This window comes from Oncorhynchus mykiss, chromosome 4, assembly GCF_057628025.1.
Source record: "Oncorhynchus mykiss isolate SJ-2025 chromosome 4, ASM5762802v1, whole genome shotgun sequence".
Classification (NCBI taxonomy): Eukaryota; Metazoa; Chordata; class Actinopteri; order Salmoniformes; family Salmonidae; genus Oncorhynchus; species Oncorhynchus mykiss.
In genome coordinates, this window is record NC_143025.1 from 58,766,619 (window position 1) to 58,786,792 (window position 20,174).

At 41.9% G+C, this 20,174-nt stretch overlaps 1 protein-coding gene across 1 annotated transcript; it reads left to right on the top strand.

Moving 5' to 3' along the window:
* On the top strand, positions 1 to 19,740 carry LOC118964431 (transport and Golgi organization protein 1 homolog). The gene is given in 23 exon segments (XM_090232391.1): positions 1 to 649; positions 1,536 to 1,669; positions 3,276 to 3,362; positions 3,496 to 5,653; positions 5,936 to 6,238; positions 6,323 to 6,456; positions 7,931 to 8,056; positions 8,181 to 8,202; positions 8,318 to 8,406; positions 8,512 to 8,663; positions 8,665 to 8,764; positions 8,882 to 8,989; positions 9,165 to 9,246; positions 11,187 to 11,239; positions 11,363 to 11,453; positions 11,531 to 11,669; positions 11,853 to 12,045; positions 12,234 to 12,301; positions 13,732 to 13,820; positions 17,332 to 17,391; positions 17,497 to 17,543; positions 18,684 to 19,032; positions 19,176 to 19,740. Coding segments are annotated over 23 exon segments (4,971 nt in total). The 5' UTR covers positions 1 to 528; the 3' UTR covers positions 19,442 to 19,740.
* The last annotated feature ends 434 nt before the right edge of the window (positions 19,741 to 20,174 follow it).

The window sequence follows — 20,174 nt, forward strand, 5'->3', positions numbered from 1 at the left end:
TTTTGATAACGGGTGAAACAAAAACAACTGGATCGCCAACCCGTAGCTTCGTCCAGCAACTAGGCATTTGTATTAACATTTATTTGATCAATTCTGACTTTTACAAGTTAATATAAATGTAGTTTATAGCCCACCCTGAAAATGTGAGTCACATCCTCTCTGTTTTTCAGGCACTGGGTACCAAAACAATCAACATGTGCTTTTGATGTATCATAATAAATCTGCAGTAGTCAGATCGTCAAATAAAATGGGATATTGCGTTCACTTGTCAGTAAACTTGTGGACGGTTTAGTTCTATCCAACAAATACGTGATAAACCCGAATCAGAACTTGTATTGTGACGCAATAAGAAGCTTTTATTCTGCGTTCTGGTTTCATGTCCTTGCTCTTATTTTTGACATTATCTTCCCAGATTTTGATATTTGCCTCTACGATCAACATCCTACGAATTGTTCCAGCCTTGGATTTTCCGACGTGTAGGCTTCATCTGTTCATGCTCCAGCAGAACCAGCCAGTCCAATTACCAACATGGCTGTAAATGTTTCTTACGTATATATTTTTATTTTATTTATTCATAATTTCATATCCAAAGCCGCAGTCGAAGGGAGATTCTCCGACTTCAAAAGCTGTGCAGACGAGGAATGCAGTAGTAAGTACTTGGCGCTGAACTCAAGCGAACTTTCAGGATGCTTCCATCTTTCCATAGCTAGCTAGCTTGACCGGTGTTGTCATTTCAAAGGGAAGTTATAAATACAAATACATAATAACCTAAGCTTGCTTAATTGTAACCTAAGCTTGCTTAATTGTAACCTAAGCTTGCTTAATTGTAACCTTAGCTTGCTTAATTGTAGCCGAAGCGAAGTCTTAGCCTGTGTTGGCTACTGCCTGACTAGTTGCCAAATTCTGGAACTACAACAACTGTTTCTGTAGTAACTACGTTAGTAGCTTGCACAATGTAAACACGCTTTCGGCCTATATATTTTGAAACCAAAGGCAAAGCCACACAAGGGCCCATAGCTACTCCAAACTTGTGAACATTGACTAACTAGCTACATGACAACTTGCCAGTTGATCTGGCAGTCTTCTTAACTAACTAGCTAGCTACACACAATAAGAGATGTTAGCTTGATTGTAATCAACCTCTATAGTTACTTACTAAATGGACCATAAATATATCAAAATTCTGTTGGCTTAGGAAGCAAAGATGGTGTATAGGGCTGGTTAGCTATAAAGCCAGCTATTGTTGACATAAAATACTGGCATGTCATTAACCCCTCTGCTTGCAAGTTCTTCTCTTTTTACATCTACCTTATCAAGACAAAAACAATATTCTATTTACCCTTAATGCTTGGCTTTCCTTTTGGATACTATGGCTCTGTAAAAAGAAAAGCAGATAAAACAAGGCTTACTTTAGTGATTTGTATTCTATTCACGCCCTGATTGTGCATGGGGCACAAAGGGTGGACGCTGAGGTAATGGGCTGAAATCTTTGGTAAGGGTGAAACAACTGATCTTTGAATCATTCCTCTCTACAGTGCTCTTGTGCCGGGGGAAAGCTTTTAGCGATTTCACCGGACCAGACTGTCGGTTTCTGCCATTTAAAAAAGGAGAGACTATATATGTCTACTATAAACTCTCAAGCCAAAGGACAAATATATGGGCAGGGAGTGTAAGTATGAGTTAATATTTCATTACAGCACCTGTCAAACGTTTGGACACATCTACTCATTCAATGGTTTTACTTTATTTGTACTATTTTCTACATTGTAGCATAATAGTGAAGACATCAACACTTTGGAAAACACATGGAATCATGTAGCAACCAAAAAAGTGTTAAACAAATCAAAATATATTTTAGATTCTTCAAAGAATCCAATGTCTTGATGACTGCTTTGCACACACTTGGCATTCTGTCAACCAGCTTCATGAGGTAGTCACCTGGAATGCATTTCAATTAACAGGTGTGCCTTATTCAAATTTTATTTGTGGAATTTATTTCCTTCTTAATGCGTTTGAGCCAGTTGTGTTGTGACAAGGTTCGGGTGGTATACAGAAGATTTGGTAAAATACCAAGTCCATATTATGGCAAGAACAGTGCAGTCGCAAAAACCATCAAGTCCTATGATGAAACTGGCTCTTATGAGGACTGCCACAAGAAAGGAAGACCCGGTGCTACCTCTGCTGCAGAGGATAAGTTCATTAGAGTTAACTGCACCTCATATTGAAGCCCAAGTAAATGCTTCACAGAGTTCAAGTAACAGACATAGCCCAGCATCAACTGATCAGAGGAGACTGTGTGAATCGGGCCTTCATTGTTGAATTGCTGCAAAGAAACCACTACTGAAGGACCCTAATAATAATAATAAGAGACTTGCTTGGACCTAGACACATGAGCAATGGACATTTAGACTGGTGGAAATCTGTCCTTTGGTCTGATGAGTACAAATTTGAGAGTTTTGGTTCCAACTGCCGTGTCTTTGTGAGATGCAGAGTAGGTGAACAAATTATCTCGACTTGTGTGGTTCCCACCGTGAAGCATGGAAGAGGTGTGGGGGTGCTATGCTGGTGACACTGTCTGTGATTTATTTAGAATTCAAGGCTCACTTAACTGGCATGGCTACCACAGCATTCTGCAGTGATACGCCAACCCATGTGGTTTGTGCTTAGTGGGACTATTATTTGTTTCTCAGCAGGACAATGACCCAACACATCTCCAGGCTGTTTTGGGCTTTTTGTGTGTTTTTTTTTTTGAGTGATGGAGTGCTGCATCAGATGACCTGGCCTCCACAATCTCCCGACCTCAACCCAATTTGAGATGGTTTGGGATGAATTGGACCGCAGAGTGAAGGAAAAGCAGCCAACAAGAGCTCAACATATGTGGGAACTCCTTCAAGACTGTTGGAAAAGCATTCCTGGTTCAACAACACCACAAGCATTTTGCGACACCTGCAATAACATCTGCTAAACAAGTGTATGTGACCAATAACATTTTATTTGATTTGGGCTACTTTGAAGAATATCAAATATATTTAGATATTTTTTTGTACACTTTTTGGGGGTTACTACATGATTCCATATGTGTTATTTCATAGTTTTGATGTCTTCACTATTATTCTACAATGTAGAATATAAAGAAAAACTCTTAAATGAATAGGTGTGTCCAAACTTTTTTACTGGTACTTTGTGATAACATTGCAGTCTAGAAGGAATGTTGAAGCTTTTTCTGTTTTGTTAACATGTTTCATTCTCTGTTTTGTTTCCATTTCTTACAATAGGTTGGTAACCGCTTTGGTTACTTCAATAAGGACCAACTCATAATCAATCACATATACACTGAAAAAGAATTGGAGATTCCTGCTGAGGTAAGTCAATAAATAGATGTAGGCCTAGTTCACTACTGCCAATGCATCATCGCTTAAAACATTATCTGGAATGACTGAACTTCTTTCTGAAATAGGTAGTATGACTCAAACAATGTTTTCTTTTTCTTTTCAGGAAACCGACTTTGTTTGCTTTGACACTGGACACGATAAGTTTGACAGTTATGACATTGATTCACTGTTAGGTTCCTCTTTATTGTTAACAGACGAGGAGGAATCTGTGCAAGTAACCACAGAGACTTTTTACCTTAACAAAAGTGCTGAGAGCACCACGGTGGAAGTGGATGAGCCTCCACCTGAAGTGACATTGTTAGAAAATGATGAGATTGATAGGGATGTTCCTGAGGACATTGATAAGGTTGTAGAGGTTCTAGATAATGATGATCTGAGACATTTTGAGGCTTTAGAGTCCTCTCTGCCTCAGCCTGAAACTCTTGACACAAAGGGAGTGGAATATAACACTGTACTTGAGACCACAGCTGAGAGGATCAAAGATTACCTTCAGAAAGATCAGCAGAGGACAGAGGACTCTGTGCCGTACAGTGTTGTTGAACCAGAGGAAGGTGAGATCAAAGAAACCCCCTCAGAACCTCTATCCAAAGATGATCCTGAGTTAGAAAATGCACCTGATGGTTTTTCAGAAGGCAGACCTATTCCGGAGTTAAAAACCACACTTGGAATAACTTTTGATGCTGTCACTTCCAATGATGAGGACACTTGGAAGGTGACTCCATATGATAAGGAAAGTGACAAGACTGAATATCAGCAGGATGAGGAAAGTGATTATCATCTCAGGGAAACTCCATTGCTGGCTTTTTCTGAAGAAAGTTCTAATTTGGAACACGAGAACATTCTGGAATCTGATCATACAGATGAGGAAGACAGTCTATCAGAGGTACCTCATACACAGAAACAGGACTCCAAGGACAATAACCTGTGGTCTGCATTTGGTGATACAGTTTTTAACGTTGTCAGTGGTGGGGAAAGAATAGCTCATGTTGCCAGTTCAGAGGAAAATGAGGAGGATGACGAAGGTGAGATTACACCAGAGCAGCCTCCCAAAATTGAAGAACCCAAGGAGTCATTTGGCTGTTCTACTTCCTCTGAGCTAATCTTTGAGCAACCTGCGGACTCTAATTTCAGTGAGGATGCTGTCAAAGTACCCGATGAGGATTCTCAGATGTTGCAGTTTGAGGATGAATCTGAAGAAGCTGACGTTGAACCTTCAACACCTCCTGCTTATGAGGCAGGACACACTGAGGCTTTAGCAGAGAATCTTACAGTAGATGACAGCCCAGTCCCTAAACAGCTCTCACAGACAGACATGCTCTCATACTTTGATAGTAAAAATAATGAATTAGAGCTGAAACAAGCTGTTGAAGAACTCCCAATAAAAAAAGAGGAGTCAATAGATTTCTCACAAGTAGAGAATACATTTAAACAGGGTGGTACAGAGCTTTTTAGACTATTGCGAGAACCATACCAGAAGATCCCAGATCCAAGTAAAAACACAATGGTGAAAGAGAGCCATCTTGAACTCCCCATAGAGGAGGATGATTCAATACACCTAGTGGGGGAAGAGATTGAGGAAGAGTTGCTAGAGGATGAAAATGTGGTATTGTCTTCATCCAAAACTGAGCACACTGATGAAAATGACACAGAAAGTCTATCTGAATTTGGGTCAGAGCAACCCAATAATTATACACAAACCGATGTTGTATCCAGTGATGTGTTGGATGTGGTCCAACACGACGAGGCTATTGACATAGAACCTGAGGTGCATGAGACTGAAAATGATGCTGAAAGCCACACACCCTCACTTAAAGATAAAGTTCTGGATCCCCTTCCAAACAAGGAGACGGAATACAGTGACAATGTGTTGAGGCTGACACTATTGCGAGACCACTTCAAGGAGGAGGATATGGAGCGCCTCCAAAAGATTCTAGGTCTTCAGAATCTCTTTAGGGTGGAGTTCCTGTTTTCTGACCTGGAGCTGAAGGCTGCCTGGCTATCCCAGACAAACACCAGTAAGGACATTGAAAAGGTGCTGGAAGCCATTTTGGAAGCCTCTGAAACCCCAATCCTGGATGAGATTGAGAGGATGCTGGATGCCCAGGAGAACGCTGACCTGCAGCAGGTGGCTGGTGAGTTTGTTGAGGAAGCTTCCATCTTGGACGACATCCAGGAATTGGTGTTCACCCTGAATCAGAAGTACTCAACGGCCAGAAACAGTGCTCCCTTGGCAGTGGGCAGTCAACTACACCCTGACACAGGTAATATATTTTTTTTTCAGTTTATGTTCATGTCAGAGTATAGGAGGATTAAAACCTTTTGTTAAATAAATATTTGGAAAGTCTCATTACATTGCTAATTACATGATTATAATGCCTAGAGATTTGGTTTGCAGAATAAGCTGTATTTAAGAAATGCCCAAGAAGTACAACAAAGTAAATAGTGATCTGTTGACAGAACAAATACACTTCCTGACAATGCCAGTTAGATTGTAATGCATGAACATTTACTCACTGTTTGCACCTCTCTGAATGTTTCAAAAGATGTGGATATGTCTGATGATGCGGAGGAAGAGAAGACATTCCCGCAGTCTGTGGAGGACATAAACAAGGACAACCTCACTGTGACAGAGACGGGTGAAGAGACTAAGGCACCTGAGAAGCCTGCCCATGATGGTCACAAGATACCAGATATGGGCATTGAGGAGGATAGTGGGTACTTGAACAGAAACAAAGACAATCAGGCAAGCTCTAAAACTCCAGAAGAAATCCAGAGGGGCCCTCAAACTATTTTGGAAAATACCTTGGACATGGGACTTAGCGTAGACATGGATCACCCTCCCTCAGGTTCATTATATTTCCCTACTTTTGAAATTGTGGTGAGATGTAAACTGTATGCATTAACCTAATTTGCTTGTGCTGTATTTCCAGGCTCTCTGGAGTCACCTCCTGTCACTGATTTCCATGAAGATGAGCAGAGTGGTTCATCATTCGTATCAGTGCTAATTTTATCTGGTCATCTCATCACCCTGTTTTATGAGTATCTTGGAATATATGGTGTTATGGTAAGTTACTTCATGTATTTCTCTCTTGTGAATGGGCTTTCCTTTCCATTGTAATTGACTAATTGCCTGCATGTAGTGCTTAGGACTCAAGTATTCATACTTATTTTATTATTGCTGGGACAATGCATGTATTATTTTTATTTGGGGGGGCATTTGCCATGCTGACAGCGTTACCCAACCCTTCCCCTTTTTTTCAACTGGTAGTTGAGTACAGCACCGTTTCCGTTAAATTAAACGTTCCAGAACGTAAAAATGTACTGAATGCAGCGTGTTCTAGTGAAGTGTAGGCTGAAGTTAAGTGTCCACAGCCGGTGTTTTGCTTATTGAGTTTGATATAAATGATCCCGCCGCTCGTTTTACCAGGCTTTGCGTAGAGAGTAATCGCGTTCAGAACTCTAAAAGGAGGCTAGTAGACATGTTGTTGGCGAAGCAGAGCCAGCATTGGCCAGCTAACCTTCAAGCTTAGGTTATAGTAGCTAGAAAGATAGGCACATATTGTCCTCTCCTGGGTAAATAGAACCACGATGAAGGATCCTCTCCAATAGTCGACAACGTTGATCAGTTGGTGAAATTAGGATTTTCGGGTTTACGCAAACGACTTGCATTGCAAGTCACAAGCCAAACTAACTTGATAGCCAGCTCAACTGTCAAAGTAACGTACGGTAGCGATGGATTCGGAAGAAACAACCCCATTACCCACTTTGCCCCTGATGACAGAATCTGATCAACTGTCTGTATGTAAGTAGTTGGTTACAATGTAGCTAGCTGGCAAGTCAAGTCTTAGGCCGCCATATGGCTGGCTGGCTAGCTACATTGAAACTGAATCTTGTTGGCAACTTCATTGTCTTGGGGAATGATTTTGTCCAACAATACCTAATGCATTTCCCAAATAGCTGCAGCCTAGAATGGGTCACTTGATTGCTCTTAGTTTAGATTTTTTTCGAAGTGGAAGTTGCCTGTCCTCTTCCTCATTAAAAAAATGGCTCACTTTCCAGACTAGCAGTATCTGTTCTTCCTGTATCTGGGTCTCAGATCGAGAGGTGCCTTCAAGTTGTTGAATTTTGCTCTGACAGCTTCCCCTTACATAACTATCACCTGAGGTTACATGCCATTCAAATCTACACATGGATGGACAGTGTTAGGACCCCAGGCCAATCCAATCCCAATTGATTACATAAGGTCAAGGCAAATCTTCTCTCTATTGATTTTGATCAACACTAGGTTATAGTCTGTCTATTTCTAAACCCACCTTGATTTGATCTGAAGATATGCCTCTTTGCATTGACCTAGAGGGTGCTCAGTGGGATATCCATTAGCCATGCTTGTAAACGGAACACTGGAATGCCTGATGGTTTAGTTCAATGTTTTTAACATCACTTATTTTCATCTGTCATCTCAGGCCAACTATTACCCAACGTATTTGCTAAGCCTGACATGTGCTGTCGTAATACTGATTGGACCTATCTCTCCCCAGATGGTCACCAGTCTGCCAGAGCACTGGAAGCCAGGTCCAGACTTCTACAGCGTGTTCTGTGAACCCGTGCTGGTCACTGCAGGTGCCGGGGTCATCGGCTTCCTCTTCTGGAGGAGCATTCTATCTGTAAGTCGTTGTTGCACAGTTACCGCTTTCATAATTTCTGATTGCTTTATGTTATTCTATGATGTATTGTATGCTACCATTGAGGAGGCTGTTTGCTGCCACTTTTTTGTTTTCCTCCTCACAGGTCAAAAGCAAGTCATATCTAAGTAAGTTCTTCTCTCTGGCTATTTAGGGTGCATAGTGAATCCTCATTCATATTGCTTACAGGCTGTTGTCCTTGTCACATGTCTGATTTCATATTCTCGTCATGTATTTTATTAGCTACTGAAAAAGAGCTGGTGGACAGGATGGAAATGCTTGAACAAGAGAAGAAGGAGATACTCCAAAAGGTCGCTGAACTGCAGCAACGGGTAAGTTGCAGAGACTTTTCACTGACTAAGATCCAGAATTTTGAGTTCAATGTGAATTAAGGGACATAATGTTTTGACAGTATATTTCTACTGGGTTCCCCTTAGGGCGAAGAACTTAAAGAAAATCAAAAGCTGTCTGAAAAATCTGCCACTTTCTCTCTGGAGAAGATCCAGGATTTGGAGGTGTCTCTGAGAAATATTATCTTGATCACATGTTATTTCCTTTTAATTATCCTTATCATTGAATCTGTAGTCTACCATTCTGATGGATGAAGTCAAGCTCTGTGAAGATGCCCGGAATGTCCAGCACCAGGTTCTGGAGAAGGATATTGCCACCCTGAAGGAGGAGAACCTCTCGGTGAGTACCAATATGGAACAACGATTCACAATTTAAGCCTCAAGACATTGTGTAGGACTCATTGGCCATGCAAGGCCTGCATAGCACCGTCCTTATGACCTCATTTCCTTGTTACAGCTGCACCATGCTGCCAAGTTGTGGGAGGAGAAGCACAGGGAGACAAGAGAGCGGAAGTCTCAGAAAGACCTGGAGGATTCCCTCGTTCAAAAGGACCACAACGTTGAGGTTTGTTTTTTACACTTTACGATATTGTTACACACATCAATTCCTGTTCACACCTTCTCAAATACACCTTGATGACAAAGAAACATGTCACCTTTATTATGTTCCAAAAAAAATACTTCTTGACTGATTCCAGGGGAAAAGTGTCTCAATTGGTGCTTCTCAACCTCTCTGGCAGGTTCTGTCTGACCTGCTAGGAGACCTGGAGGCCTGCGATGACCTGAAAGGTGGAGTTGTGGCTAACGGGGAAGCCTTTAACGGTAAGTCACCTGACACTGTGTCCTAATCAGAGGAGGCTGGTGGGAGGAGCTATAGGAGGACGGGCTCCGTGGAATGGCTGGAATGGAATGAAAAACATGGAAACAGTGTGCTTGACTCCATTCCGTTTACGCCATTATAGTGAGACGGTCCTCCTATAGCTCCTCCCACCAGCCTTCTCTGATTAGGATACCGTCATGTGATTTGGTCTTATGTAGCAACATTTTAAATCGTTTTTTACATTGGATTAAGGTAGAGACTTGGAGCAACAAAATGGTATTTCATACACTACAGTTGAGGAACAATGGGAAAGTAATTCTGCTTTGAAAGTTAATAAGCTTGTAACTCATACTGGAGAGCTCTTCTTTGTCTATACCCATTCAGCATTGTTCACACCCTCTTTAACCTTAGCCCCACCCATCTCTTTAAGGATTCACATGTGAGGTCGTGTACTAAACAACCAAAGATTTCAAGACTAAAGGCTGGTTTACACTACGTCTATCGACATGTCTGTAGACAGTTGTCGCGGTGACATGAACATTCTATTATGAAGAGAAAATCGAATCACAAAAACGACAGGCCGCATGACATCAGCAGCCTGGTGGTCCAAAATAGAATAATTGGTGTATTTTAACACCAATAAACCCAACCATTTAAAAATGGAATTTTGTATATGTCAATCTAGCAAACCAAGAACATTTCTAAACATTGGTTTGGTTTGTTTCTAGCTTGTTAGTTGGCTAGCCAGTTCAAATAATGACCATATCATATACCTGACAAGGTCTTAACTTTAGCTAATTAGTATTCATTATTACAGGAAAATAAACTCACAACAAAATCATTATATACAAATTAAGAAAATAGCTTACGGATATTCGTGTGACGAAGTAAAAGCAGGGTATTCTACTGGAGAATTTTAGTACTTGGACAGTGTCTCGTTGGCCTAACGTTATATCCTAATTTGGACTTTTATGCAGGTCATGTTCTTCACATATTACCGTCTCTGGTGATCACACACATATCAAATAAAATCTGGTTACTTGCATAGTGGAGACTTTTGTTTAGCTAGCTAAACAATTAACCATAATCCAAACTCATAACGTTACTACCTTGAATGAATCCCCTGGTAGCTAAAACTAACCAACTAGTTCAATGTTAACCTAGCTAGCTAACATTAGGCTATAACTAGAAATGCAAATGCGTCTGCGATATGAATAATATTATTACACAGATCAATCACTTAACATTAGCTGGCGATCCAGCCAGCTAACGTTAGCTAGCTAACAATATGCTTTATTTTGCAATGAGAAAATCACTTTCTGACAATTAGAAACTTATATCTGAAAATAGTTTCCCTTAATTTGAAGATGTATAAAACACCTGTCTCCAGAATACAACGGCCTTCAATGTGTTCTATTTTCGACTGCCTCTGCATATTTGCAATCAAACCACAGAATTTTCTCCATCTACTTAGCTATCATACTCTGCTTCCACCGGACAGTCCACTGATTTCAAAACTTGGTCCTCCTAAAAGTGGAGAGCATCTTTTCAAAAAAGCTGCGTTAGAAAGGATTACTTACACATACTGAGAAGCTCATGTTATAGACCAAAGCGTGTTACATGGCAGACCAATCCGAACTCGTTTCATGGCGCGTCCAGCTCATCCATTATCTCAGCCAATCAAGACTAGAGGGAAGGTTCCTTCCTTTTTCTGTGGCTAAACTAACTCGGCTCGTAGTTTACCATTTTTACTCGTATTTACGGATGGTATACAAGTTTGTTATTAAGGCACATGGAAGTTCACATACCAGAAGGCATTTTGCAAAAAAGAAAACGCATTTTGATAGTTATACATTCAAATGCCTCTCCTGTGAATTATTGACACGGTACATACGCCTACTTTCCTGAAACGCGTCACTGTGTTTACTATTATTTGTTTCAGACAAGCAGACCATCATCCAAAACCGCATTAAGCAAATGATGGTCGTCTCTCGGGTAAGACTGAGTTCTTTCTTGAACAGACCCAGATTTCTGTGTACCTGAAGGCAGGTAAAACTTGTGCTCAGAACCAAGAAGTGTGTCAACTCTTGCACTAACTGTTGGCAGAACTTTCCACAGGTCCAGACCACTCTGTCTGTTGTGGAGGAAGAGCGCGATCGCTTCATGACCAAGCTGCTGAACGAAGAGAAGTCCAGGAAAGAGCTGGAAGGTATGTCCCAGCAACTAGAATTTGATATGCATCACTACCTTTTCTCTCTCAACACTGCCAACTTGTTTTCGCCACAGAGCAATTTCAGAAGCTGGAGCATGACATCTTGTTGGTGAAAAGTGACAAGAACCACCTGGAGAACCAGTACAAGACCCTGCAGCAGAAGAATGACATCATGACTGAGATGTACAAGCAGAAGGAGAACGCTTTGCAGCAGTAAGTAGAATCAGAAGTGGTGCAGTTCATGCATTAATACTATAGTAGGGTTTGTTCTCCATGGTTCCACAGCGTAAAAAAAAAAATAATAATTGTCTTTTACTGTATTCTTTTACTGTGAGGTTTGAGGTTTTCAAATGGACTTAAAGTAGAGTTTGATTTAATTTGTGTGTCGCCTTACAGCAAGCTGACCAAGGAGGAGTTTGAGCGCCCCAACAAGGAAGACCGGCTGACGAAGGTGGACAGCAAGGCCCTAGAGGAGGAGGTCAAGGTGTGTAGGCAGCGCGTTAAAGAGATCCAGGATAAGCTGAAACGGACCGAGAAGTCCTACAAAGCCCAGATCATTAAGCAGGAGCAGAAATCTCACGAGAACTGGGTTTGTACAATACAACTTTTTTTTTGTCCATTTGTTAAAGAAACAACATGTCTCATTTCTCAACCCCCATCGATGGCACATACATTAGGATCAGGACATTTTTTAAAAAGTATTCTGTTTGGCCAGTCATTTGTAAGGTGAATTTAGTCCAAAACAGGAGATTTTAAATGTCTATTCCTTCTCTCTAGGCGATTGCACGCGCCGCAGAGCAAGCTATGTTCAACGAGAAGAAGGAAAACATTCACCTTCATAACTTGTGAGTGCAACACTAAAACAACAGACTCAATTGGGCTATACCAATGCAGGGCTCAAGGCTTATTTAGTTGATGGCACCAGCACATGATTTGGTTGCATACATTTTTCGCCACTGCACGGATATAATGACCTGACCTGTGTCCCATAATGTACCTGCATTCCATACAGAACCAGGCTAATAATGACTAGCCATCTTTACATTAGCATGCCCTTGAGTTCTAACATTGATTTGGATAGATTTACTCAGGGTGGAATGTGACTTTTTTGTCAGTGGAAGTTTATAAATCCATTGAGATGCATGCTTTCTCTCTCTATTCAGCTAGTAATAGGCTACATTTGGTTATTAATTCATGATATATTAAAAAGCTGTATGATATAATTTTGCAATGTAAGACATTGCTCTGTTTGTTAGAATTGCGGAAATGTATTTTCTAAAGTAAGCCTGTAAAATATTATTTTACATTTTAAAAATAGTATGTTGTCCCTTAATCAAGACAGACTGCTTTTTGAAGGAGAGTTCAATATGTCTACAGTAGGCTAGCCAAGACAAGTGCTAGTTGTCTTTGTAGCTTTCTTTTTTGTACACTATCAACAGTAGCCAGTAGAATATTTTTGTTCTCCAGTGACAAGCGAACTGAGATGGTATTCTAGGATTCAAAAAGTAAGATATTTCTTCTAACACATCCAGGGAATGCATGATTGGTATTTTGATGTGAAACCTGTCCAATTAGGATCCAAAATGATCCAATATGTCTGCCTACACAGCTTGACCTAGGCTATATTATTCACCACCTGAGGAAGTGGAAACTCAAAACACTTATCTAGATTGCTAACTCTAAATATGTTAATGTTACTAGATAGATAATTTATTAGCAAATGTAATGTCTTACAAAAGATTTCCAGCACTAGGCCCGTCCAGGCTACTGGATGTAGCCCTATTCACTGCAAATGGTGCACTCCACCGGCGCATCAAAACCATGTACTACATAGCCTACTCCGGTTGTTAAGTGGTGCCATGAGCTCCATCTTGAGAGCTGAGTAATGTAATTGTATACTCACAGAAAGCTGTGACTCTCCTCTCTGTAACTAGAACAACAGTAGCTGCTTTGCAAACGGCCTTTTTCCGAATTGCATTTTAAGCAGCGGTCATATGGTTGTGCTAATTAGAATGCGCACCTCACCTATTGCTCACTCAAAATGGAGACAGGCAGATCCTTTCATTTGGTTAATTTTTGGTCAATATCACATTTACTTTTTGAATGAGTCATAATAGTAAAGTAAAAAGAGAAGCATTGTGAACCAAAGGTTGCACCGCCAAGTCGAAGGGCCACAAATGCAAGTGTTTTGGTCACAGTTTTGCAAGCTGTATTAGTCTAGATTTGGAGGTACAGTATTGAGAATCTAAATGCCTGGTCTCTTTTTTCACCCTAGACTGACTTCCATGTCCAGCAAGCTGAATGAGCTCCGTAGGCCTCTGTTCAAGCCCACCCTTGGGATGGCTCCCATGCCTCTCCGACGAGGTAAGAACCAATCCTCAGTTCACGTGCCAGTCGCCAGCACTAAATAACGTCTGCATTCAGCTGATATGACACTATTCTTGAGGACGGAGAATCATATTTCTATCTGAACGTTCTGTAACGTTCCTGGACATTTCTATTGTCTTGTCGGTTGGATATCAGCTGTGACTGCGTTTCAAATTAGATCTTGGACTTTTTGACTGTCTGATACCCCATCTGCTGTTTGACTTCCACCCTCTGAAATGCATGTTTTCCTGAGGTTTTGATTTGTATTCCTTGCAGCTGGTCCAATGTGGAGAGACTGACAGTGTTTTGTTAAATGGTTTTGCTAAACAGGTGATTAGTATGGTCCCTCATCTGTGAGTGGAGGTGCCCCTTCCCCCCCCTCTCATGATAGAAGTTCACGGGTGCCCCCCCAGTGGGGTGAAGGAACGAGCCCTATCGGGAGTCTCCTGAACCCCCGGCCCGGACAGCCTTGGCCCTGCTGATTGGCTGAGCAGTACCATCCCTCTGCCAATCAAACCCCCCTTGTTCACCCTTGTATGCCCTGACTCCCCGCTTTCTTTTTCACCTTTCCTTTTCCCTGTCTTTAGCTCCGCTGTGGTGTTTCAATAATTCACTTATTTTTCTTCCTACTGCTCTCATCCTGCTCCTTACTGGTACCCACCTCTGACCTTTTCCTCTTCCTAATGTTTGTCTTCTGATTACGTCCTCTCTGATTTTCAAAGACGTTCTTTCCTGTCTCTTTCACTGCCATCTTTTCTCCCTCTACTGCCATCTGTCTCACCTGTGTTTGCGTGTCCAGACGACCCAGAATGCTCCTATGCCCCCGTTTGCTTTCACAATTTGGAATAACCGCTCTTGCATGCCTCTTGCTCTTTCAGTATTATGGTGGAGTTTTTGTTGTGTTCAGCTGTTGTGTGTGGAACTCGTTAGGTTACAAAAGCTTCAGCCTTTGCTTTCCCTTGTGGGATTACTGCATTCCATACATTTTTATGTTTAAAATGTACACTACCGTTCAAAAGTTTGGGGTCACTTAGAGTTGTCCTTGTTTTTGAAAGAAAAGCATTTATTTTTGTCCATTTAAAATAACATCAAATTGACCAGAAATACAGTGTCTACATTAATGTTGTAAATGACTATTGTAGCTGGAAAGTTATTTTTTTTTTTAATGGAATATCTACATAGGCGTACAGAGGCCCATTATCAGCAACCATCACTCCTGTGTTCCAATGGCACGTTGTGTTAGCTAATCCAAGTGTATAATTTTAAAAGGCTAATTGATCTTTAGAAAACCCCTTTGCAAGTATGTTAGCACAGCTGAAAACTGTTGTTCTGATTTAGGAAGCAATAAAATTGGCCTCCTTTTAGACTAGTTGAGTATCTGGAGCATCAGCATTTGTGGGTTCGATTACAGGCTCAAAATGGCCAGAAACGAAGCACTTTCTTCTGAATCTCGCCAGTCTATTCTTGTTCTGAGAAATGAAGGCTATTCCTTGTGAGAAATTGTCAAGACACTGAATATCTCGCACAATGCAGTGTACTACTCCCTTCACAGAACAGCGCAAACTGGCTCTAACCAGAATAGAAAGGAGTGGGAGGCCCCGGTTCACAACTGAGCAAGAGAACAAGTACATTAGTGTCTAGTTTGAGAAACAGATGCCTCACACGTTGAGGAACTGGCAACTTCATTAAATAGTACCCGCAAAACACCAGTCTCAACAGTGAAGAGGAGACTCCGGGATGCTGGCCATTTTGAGCCTGTACTCGAACCACGCAGCCGTTATACTGCTCAGGAAGGAGACGCATTCTGTCTCCTAGAGATGAACTTAATCCTAACCGACTTGCCAAAACTATAGTTTGTAAACAAGAAATTTGTGGAGTGGTTGAAAAACAAGTTTTAATGACTCCAACCTAACTGTATATACACATACACACAGTACCAGTCAGAAGTTTGGACACCTACTCATTCTAGGGTTTTTATTTTTACTATTTTATACATTGTAGAATCATAGTGAAGACATCAAAACTATGAAACAACACATTGAATCATGTAATAACCAAAAGTGTTGAACAAATCAAAATATATTTGAGATTTTTGAAGTAGCCTCCCTTTGACTTGATGACGCCTTTGCACACTCTTGGCATTCTCTCAACCAGCTTCACCTGAAATGCTTTTCCAACAGTCTCTTGTTGGCTGCTTTTCCTACAATCTGGGGTCAAACTCATCCCAAACCATCTCAATTGGATTGAGGTCGGGTGATTGTGGAGGCCAGGCCATCTGATGCAGCACTCCATCACTCTCCTTGGTCAAATAGCCCTTACACAGCCTGGATGTGTGTTGGGTCATTGTCCTGTTGAAAAACAAATGATAGTCCCACTAAGCGCAAACCAGATGAGATGCCGTACCACTGCTGTGGTAGCCATGCTGGTTAAGTGTCCCTTGAATTCTAAATAAATCACAGACCGTGTCACCAGCAAAGCACTATCACACCACACCACCTTCATGCTCCACGGTGGGAACCACACATATGGAGATCATCCGTTCACCTACTCTGCGTCTCATAAAGACACGAAGGTTGGAACCAAAAACTCTCACATTTGTACTCTTCAGACCAAAGGACAGATTTCTGTCAGTCTCATCTCCATTGCTCTTGTTCATTGGCCCAAGCCAGTGAAGTCAGTGAAGTCTCTTCTTATTGGTGTCCTTTTAGTGGTTTCTTTGCAGCAATTCGACCATGAAGGCCTGCTTCACGTGGTCTCCTCTGAACAGTTGATGTTGAGATGTGTCTATTACTTGAACTCTGAAGCATTTATTTGGGCTGGTAACTCTAATGAACTTATCCTCTGCAGCAGAGGTAACTCTTGGTCTTTCCTGTGGCATTTCTCATGAGAGCCAGTTTCATCATAGAGCTTGATGGTTTTTGCGACTGCACTTAAAGAAACTTTAAAAGTTCTTGAAATTTTCCAGATTGACTGATCTTCATGTCTTAAAGTAATGGACTGTTTCTTTTTGCTTATTTGAGCTGTTCTTGCCATAATATGGACTTAGCCCTATTTGGTAAAATACCATCTTTATAACACCCCTACCTTGTCACAACACAACTGATTGGCTCAAATACATTAAGAAGGAAAGAAATTCCACAAATGAACTTTTAACAAGGCACACCTGTTAATTGAAATGCAGTCCAGGTGACTACCTCATGAAGCTGGTTGAGAGAATGCTAAAAGTGTGCAAAGCTGTCATCAAGGCAAAGGGTGGCTTCTTTGAAGAATCTCAAATATTCTGGTACTGGTACTTCTAGTTCTGGAAGAATAATATCCTACCATGACATGACCAAACATTTTCCTCGGACTGCAAATAGACCCGACTTTGCTATAAATAGATGGTAGCATGAACCAGTAACGTGGTCTTGAGTCAGGTGCCTAATGACAACCAGGAGAGCCAAGGTTAGCATTCTAGAAGATTTGACGTTTTACGTTGATGTATCACCGTGTATTTATTGTCCAACAGGACCACGACCTCGCGGCCGTTATCCTCCTGACCACAAACACCCAGTGGCTTCTAGACCTGGTAGGGATTGTATTTTTTGTCAATGAGGGTTGATGTGGTATTATCCCTAATCGAGCCCTTATCCTAAATCTCCTCTAATCATTCTGCCCTTTTTATCCTCCACAGACACCATGGCCCCAAGTACATCCTCACCAAGCGATCTGGGCAGCTCGGTAAGTGTCTCAAATTGACTGAAAATGTCCACAGGTTATTTACTTCCTTATTACGTAACAATGTCAGGAGGGAAAAAGTGACATGGAACTAGAGAAGGAAAGTTTCAACGAAACACCGTGAGTCCTTACGGTCTTATGGGCATCTCTCCCCCCTGTTCCTCCATCATGTGGGTGTGTTTGCACTAAACAGACCGCTCCACTAGAGTCACAGGCTGAGGCCCAGGCCTCCACAGAGAACCCAGAGGCAGTGAGTATTATGTTGGAGGCAGCAGTGGCAGGGATGTGGATGTGTGTGTGAGCATGCTTACCCCAGCCGTGGATCAGTGGCTGGGGTGGCAGTCAGCTGGGTAGTGGCTTCACAGGGTTGTCAGACTTAACATTGCTGGCTGGAGTCTGACATGCGTGGTTGCTTGTTTTAAGGAGCTTACAGACGGGCTGCGGTAAACTGAACATTTCTGCCTACTGTGTGTAGATGCCAGCGGTCTCGGTTGTTGTCAGCTCGACGGTTGTGATTTTAAAACATTGGTTGGTTGGCGAGATGGACTCTGCTCAATGGTCAACCATGCATATTTTGAAGCCTTGAGCGTAGAGCCAACGCCGCAGCTCACTGGAGTGAGTACCACGAACGGCGACAATTGCAAAACTGCTTACCTTTTGCCGCCCTAGTCCCATTGAAGTCTGAAGACCTTTGCCGCTCCCCGTGGCCCGTCTGTAAGCTCCTTTTTATTTTTTTCCCTATATTACAACACCCACCCTCCCTCTGACCCCACTGAATGAATTGGTGACACTGTTCTACAAAGCCATAACTTCAGCACAACTACATGATGGATATCTCAAATGTGTTATCATTTAAAGCTGTGTGTGTTTTGAGGTTAATGCTTTGTGGAAATGGTCCTGATTCTGAATCGGTGTGTAGCACTTGGTTGTGTGATTCTTGTGGGACTGTGTAACTTGACTTATTATTGTGGGATATTGTTGTCTTTCTCACCAGTGCATAATTGTTTGTTTTGTTCTAACCTAACGAAACTGTTTGAATCAGATGAAAGGGACTCTCATTGTTGGTGCCAGCAGCAGGGCTACAAGTACAATGGACCTATTGCTATTCTTTGTTTTAATATTTTTTTGTTGTTGTTCCTCTAGAACACTCGACCTCAGGGTCCTGGCTCCCTGCTGGTCTCTCCCATCAGGCCCCCCCCCGACTCAAGACCCGGCCCCCTCAGACCAGTCATCAGCCATCCCTCCGGACTCTGCTACCGTCCCATTCCCGGACGCCACCACATCCCTCCTCCCCCACCCTTCAAGCCTCCCGTGTACCGACCAGACAACGGACACTCAGGCATGATGCCTCCTGGACCCCCACCGCCTAACGGACACCCGTTGATACCACCCGGACATCGGCGTCCAACTCCTGGTGCTTACAGTCCCCCTTCCCCACACAACCGGTACCTTCCTCCACCTTCTCACTATGAACCGGTGCCTCCCCCATTCGGTAGGTGGTGAATTCTGGCCCCCAGCTTTTATCTCAAGTTGAGTCTTTGTTATTCGCATCGCTAACCACAACTGAAATACTATTGTTATGTTGGTACTACAGTGTTATATTTAATTTGTTTGTTCATTTTTCCTTCTACCTAGGTGTTTCCGGCAGCACTCCTATGGCCCGACCCATGGGACCCCCACATACCTACGTGCACTATGGACCACTTGATCACTCCATCCTGCCCCCTGGGGTGGCCCCATACCCTCATGTCGGCCCCAGAGACTTCCCTGTGCAGCCACAGGTCCCACATGGCCATGACTCTTCAGTGGGCCCCCAGCCCGGCGCTGGCCCCCAGGGCCAGGGGCAAGACTATAGGTCCCAGCAGGCAACAGCTGCCCCCCAGGACTCAGACAGAAAATAAATATATGATATACTTGCAAACAACAGAAGTATCTAAAAAGTTAGTTCCTATTAAAGCATCAGAAAATCAATGTCTTATGTTTCTTGTCTGAAATGTAATAGACTTGAAGAGGAGTAGTACTGAGGCTTGTTACTCTGCAAGAGGTCCTATTGTGCAATAACATTTCTATTGTGTGACTGAGCTTTTTCTAAAAGGTTATTATGTTGATTTTTGTATTCATTTCACAATGTTATCATGGTTTCCTGTGGAAATTATTATTAAAAAGAAATGGACCCCAAGCTTTTGGGTTGCTTGATCAATCATTTCAGAAGTACCATATTATCTGAGCTCTTCCCTAAACTCTCTTCAGAATGAACTGAAAGGGAAGGTTGAAAGTCAGATGTAATTTACTGTTCTTAGGATATTTTATTAATAAAACTGGTAAAAGATACTGCAGTTTTCTATTGTTCATATGACGCATATGACAACTTTTGCGATCCATTTTAGTTTGAAAGGAAATGTCTGACAGTGCATTTTGTTTTGTATGGGTAGCTGCATTACATGTGAAAGGCCAGTAAATCACCCACTAACTGAACACCTGTCATATTACATTTGTTTCACATTTGTTTCTTTTTGTTATGTTACATCAGGAATGCATCACATTTTTTCTATTTATTATCAATAAAAAGAAAATAACCATATTTTTTTTGCACGTGACTAAAGACTATTTGCATTAAATGTATATCATTGCATG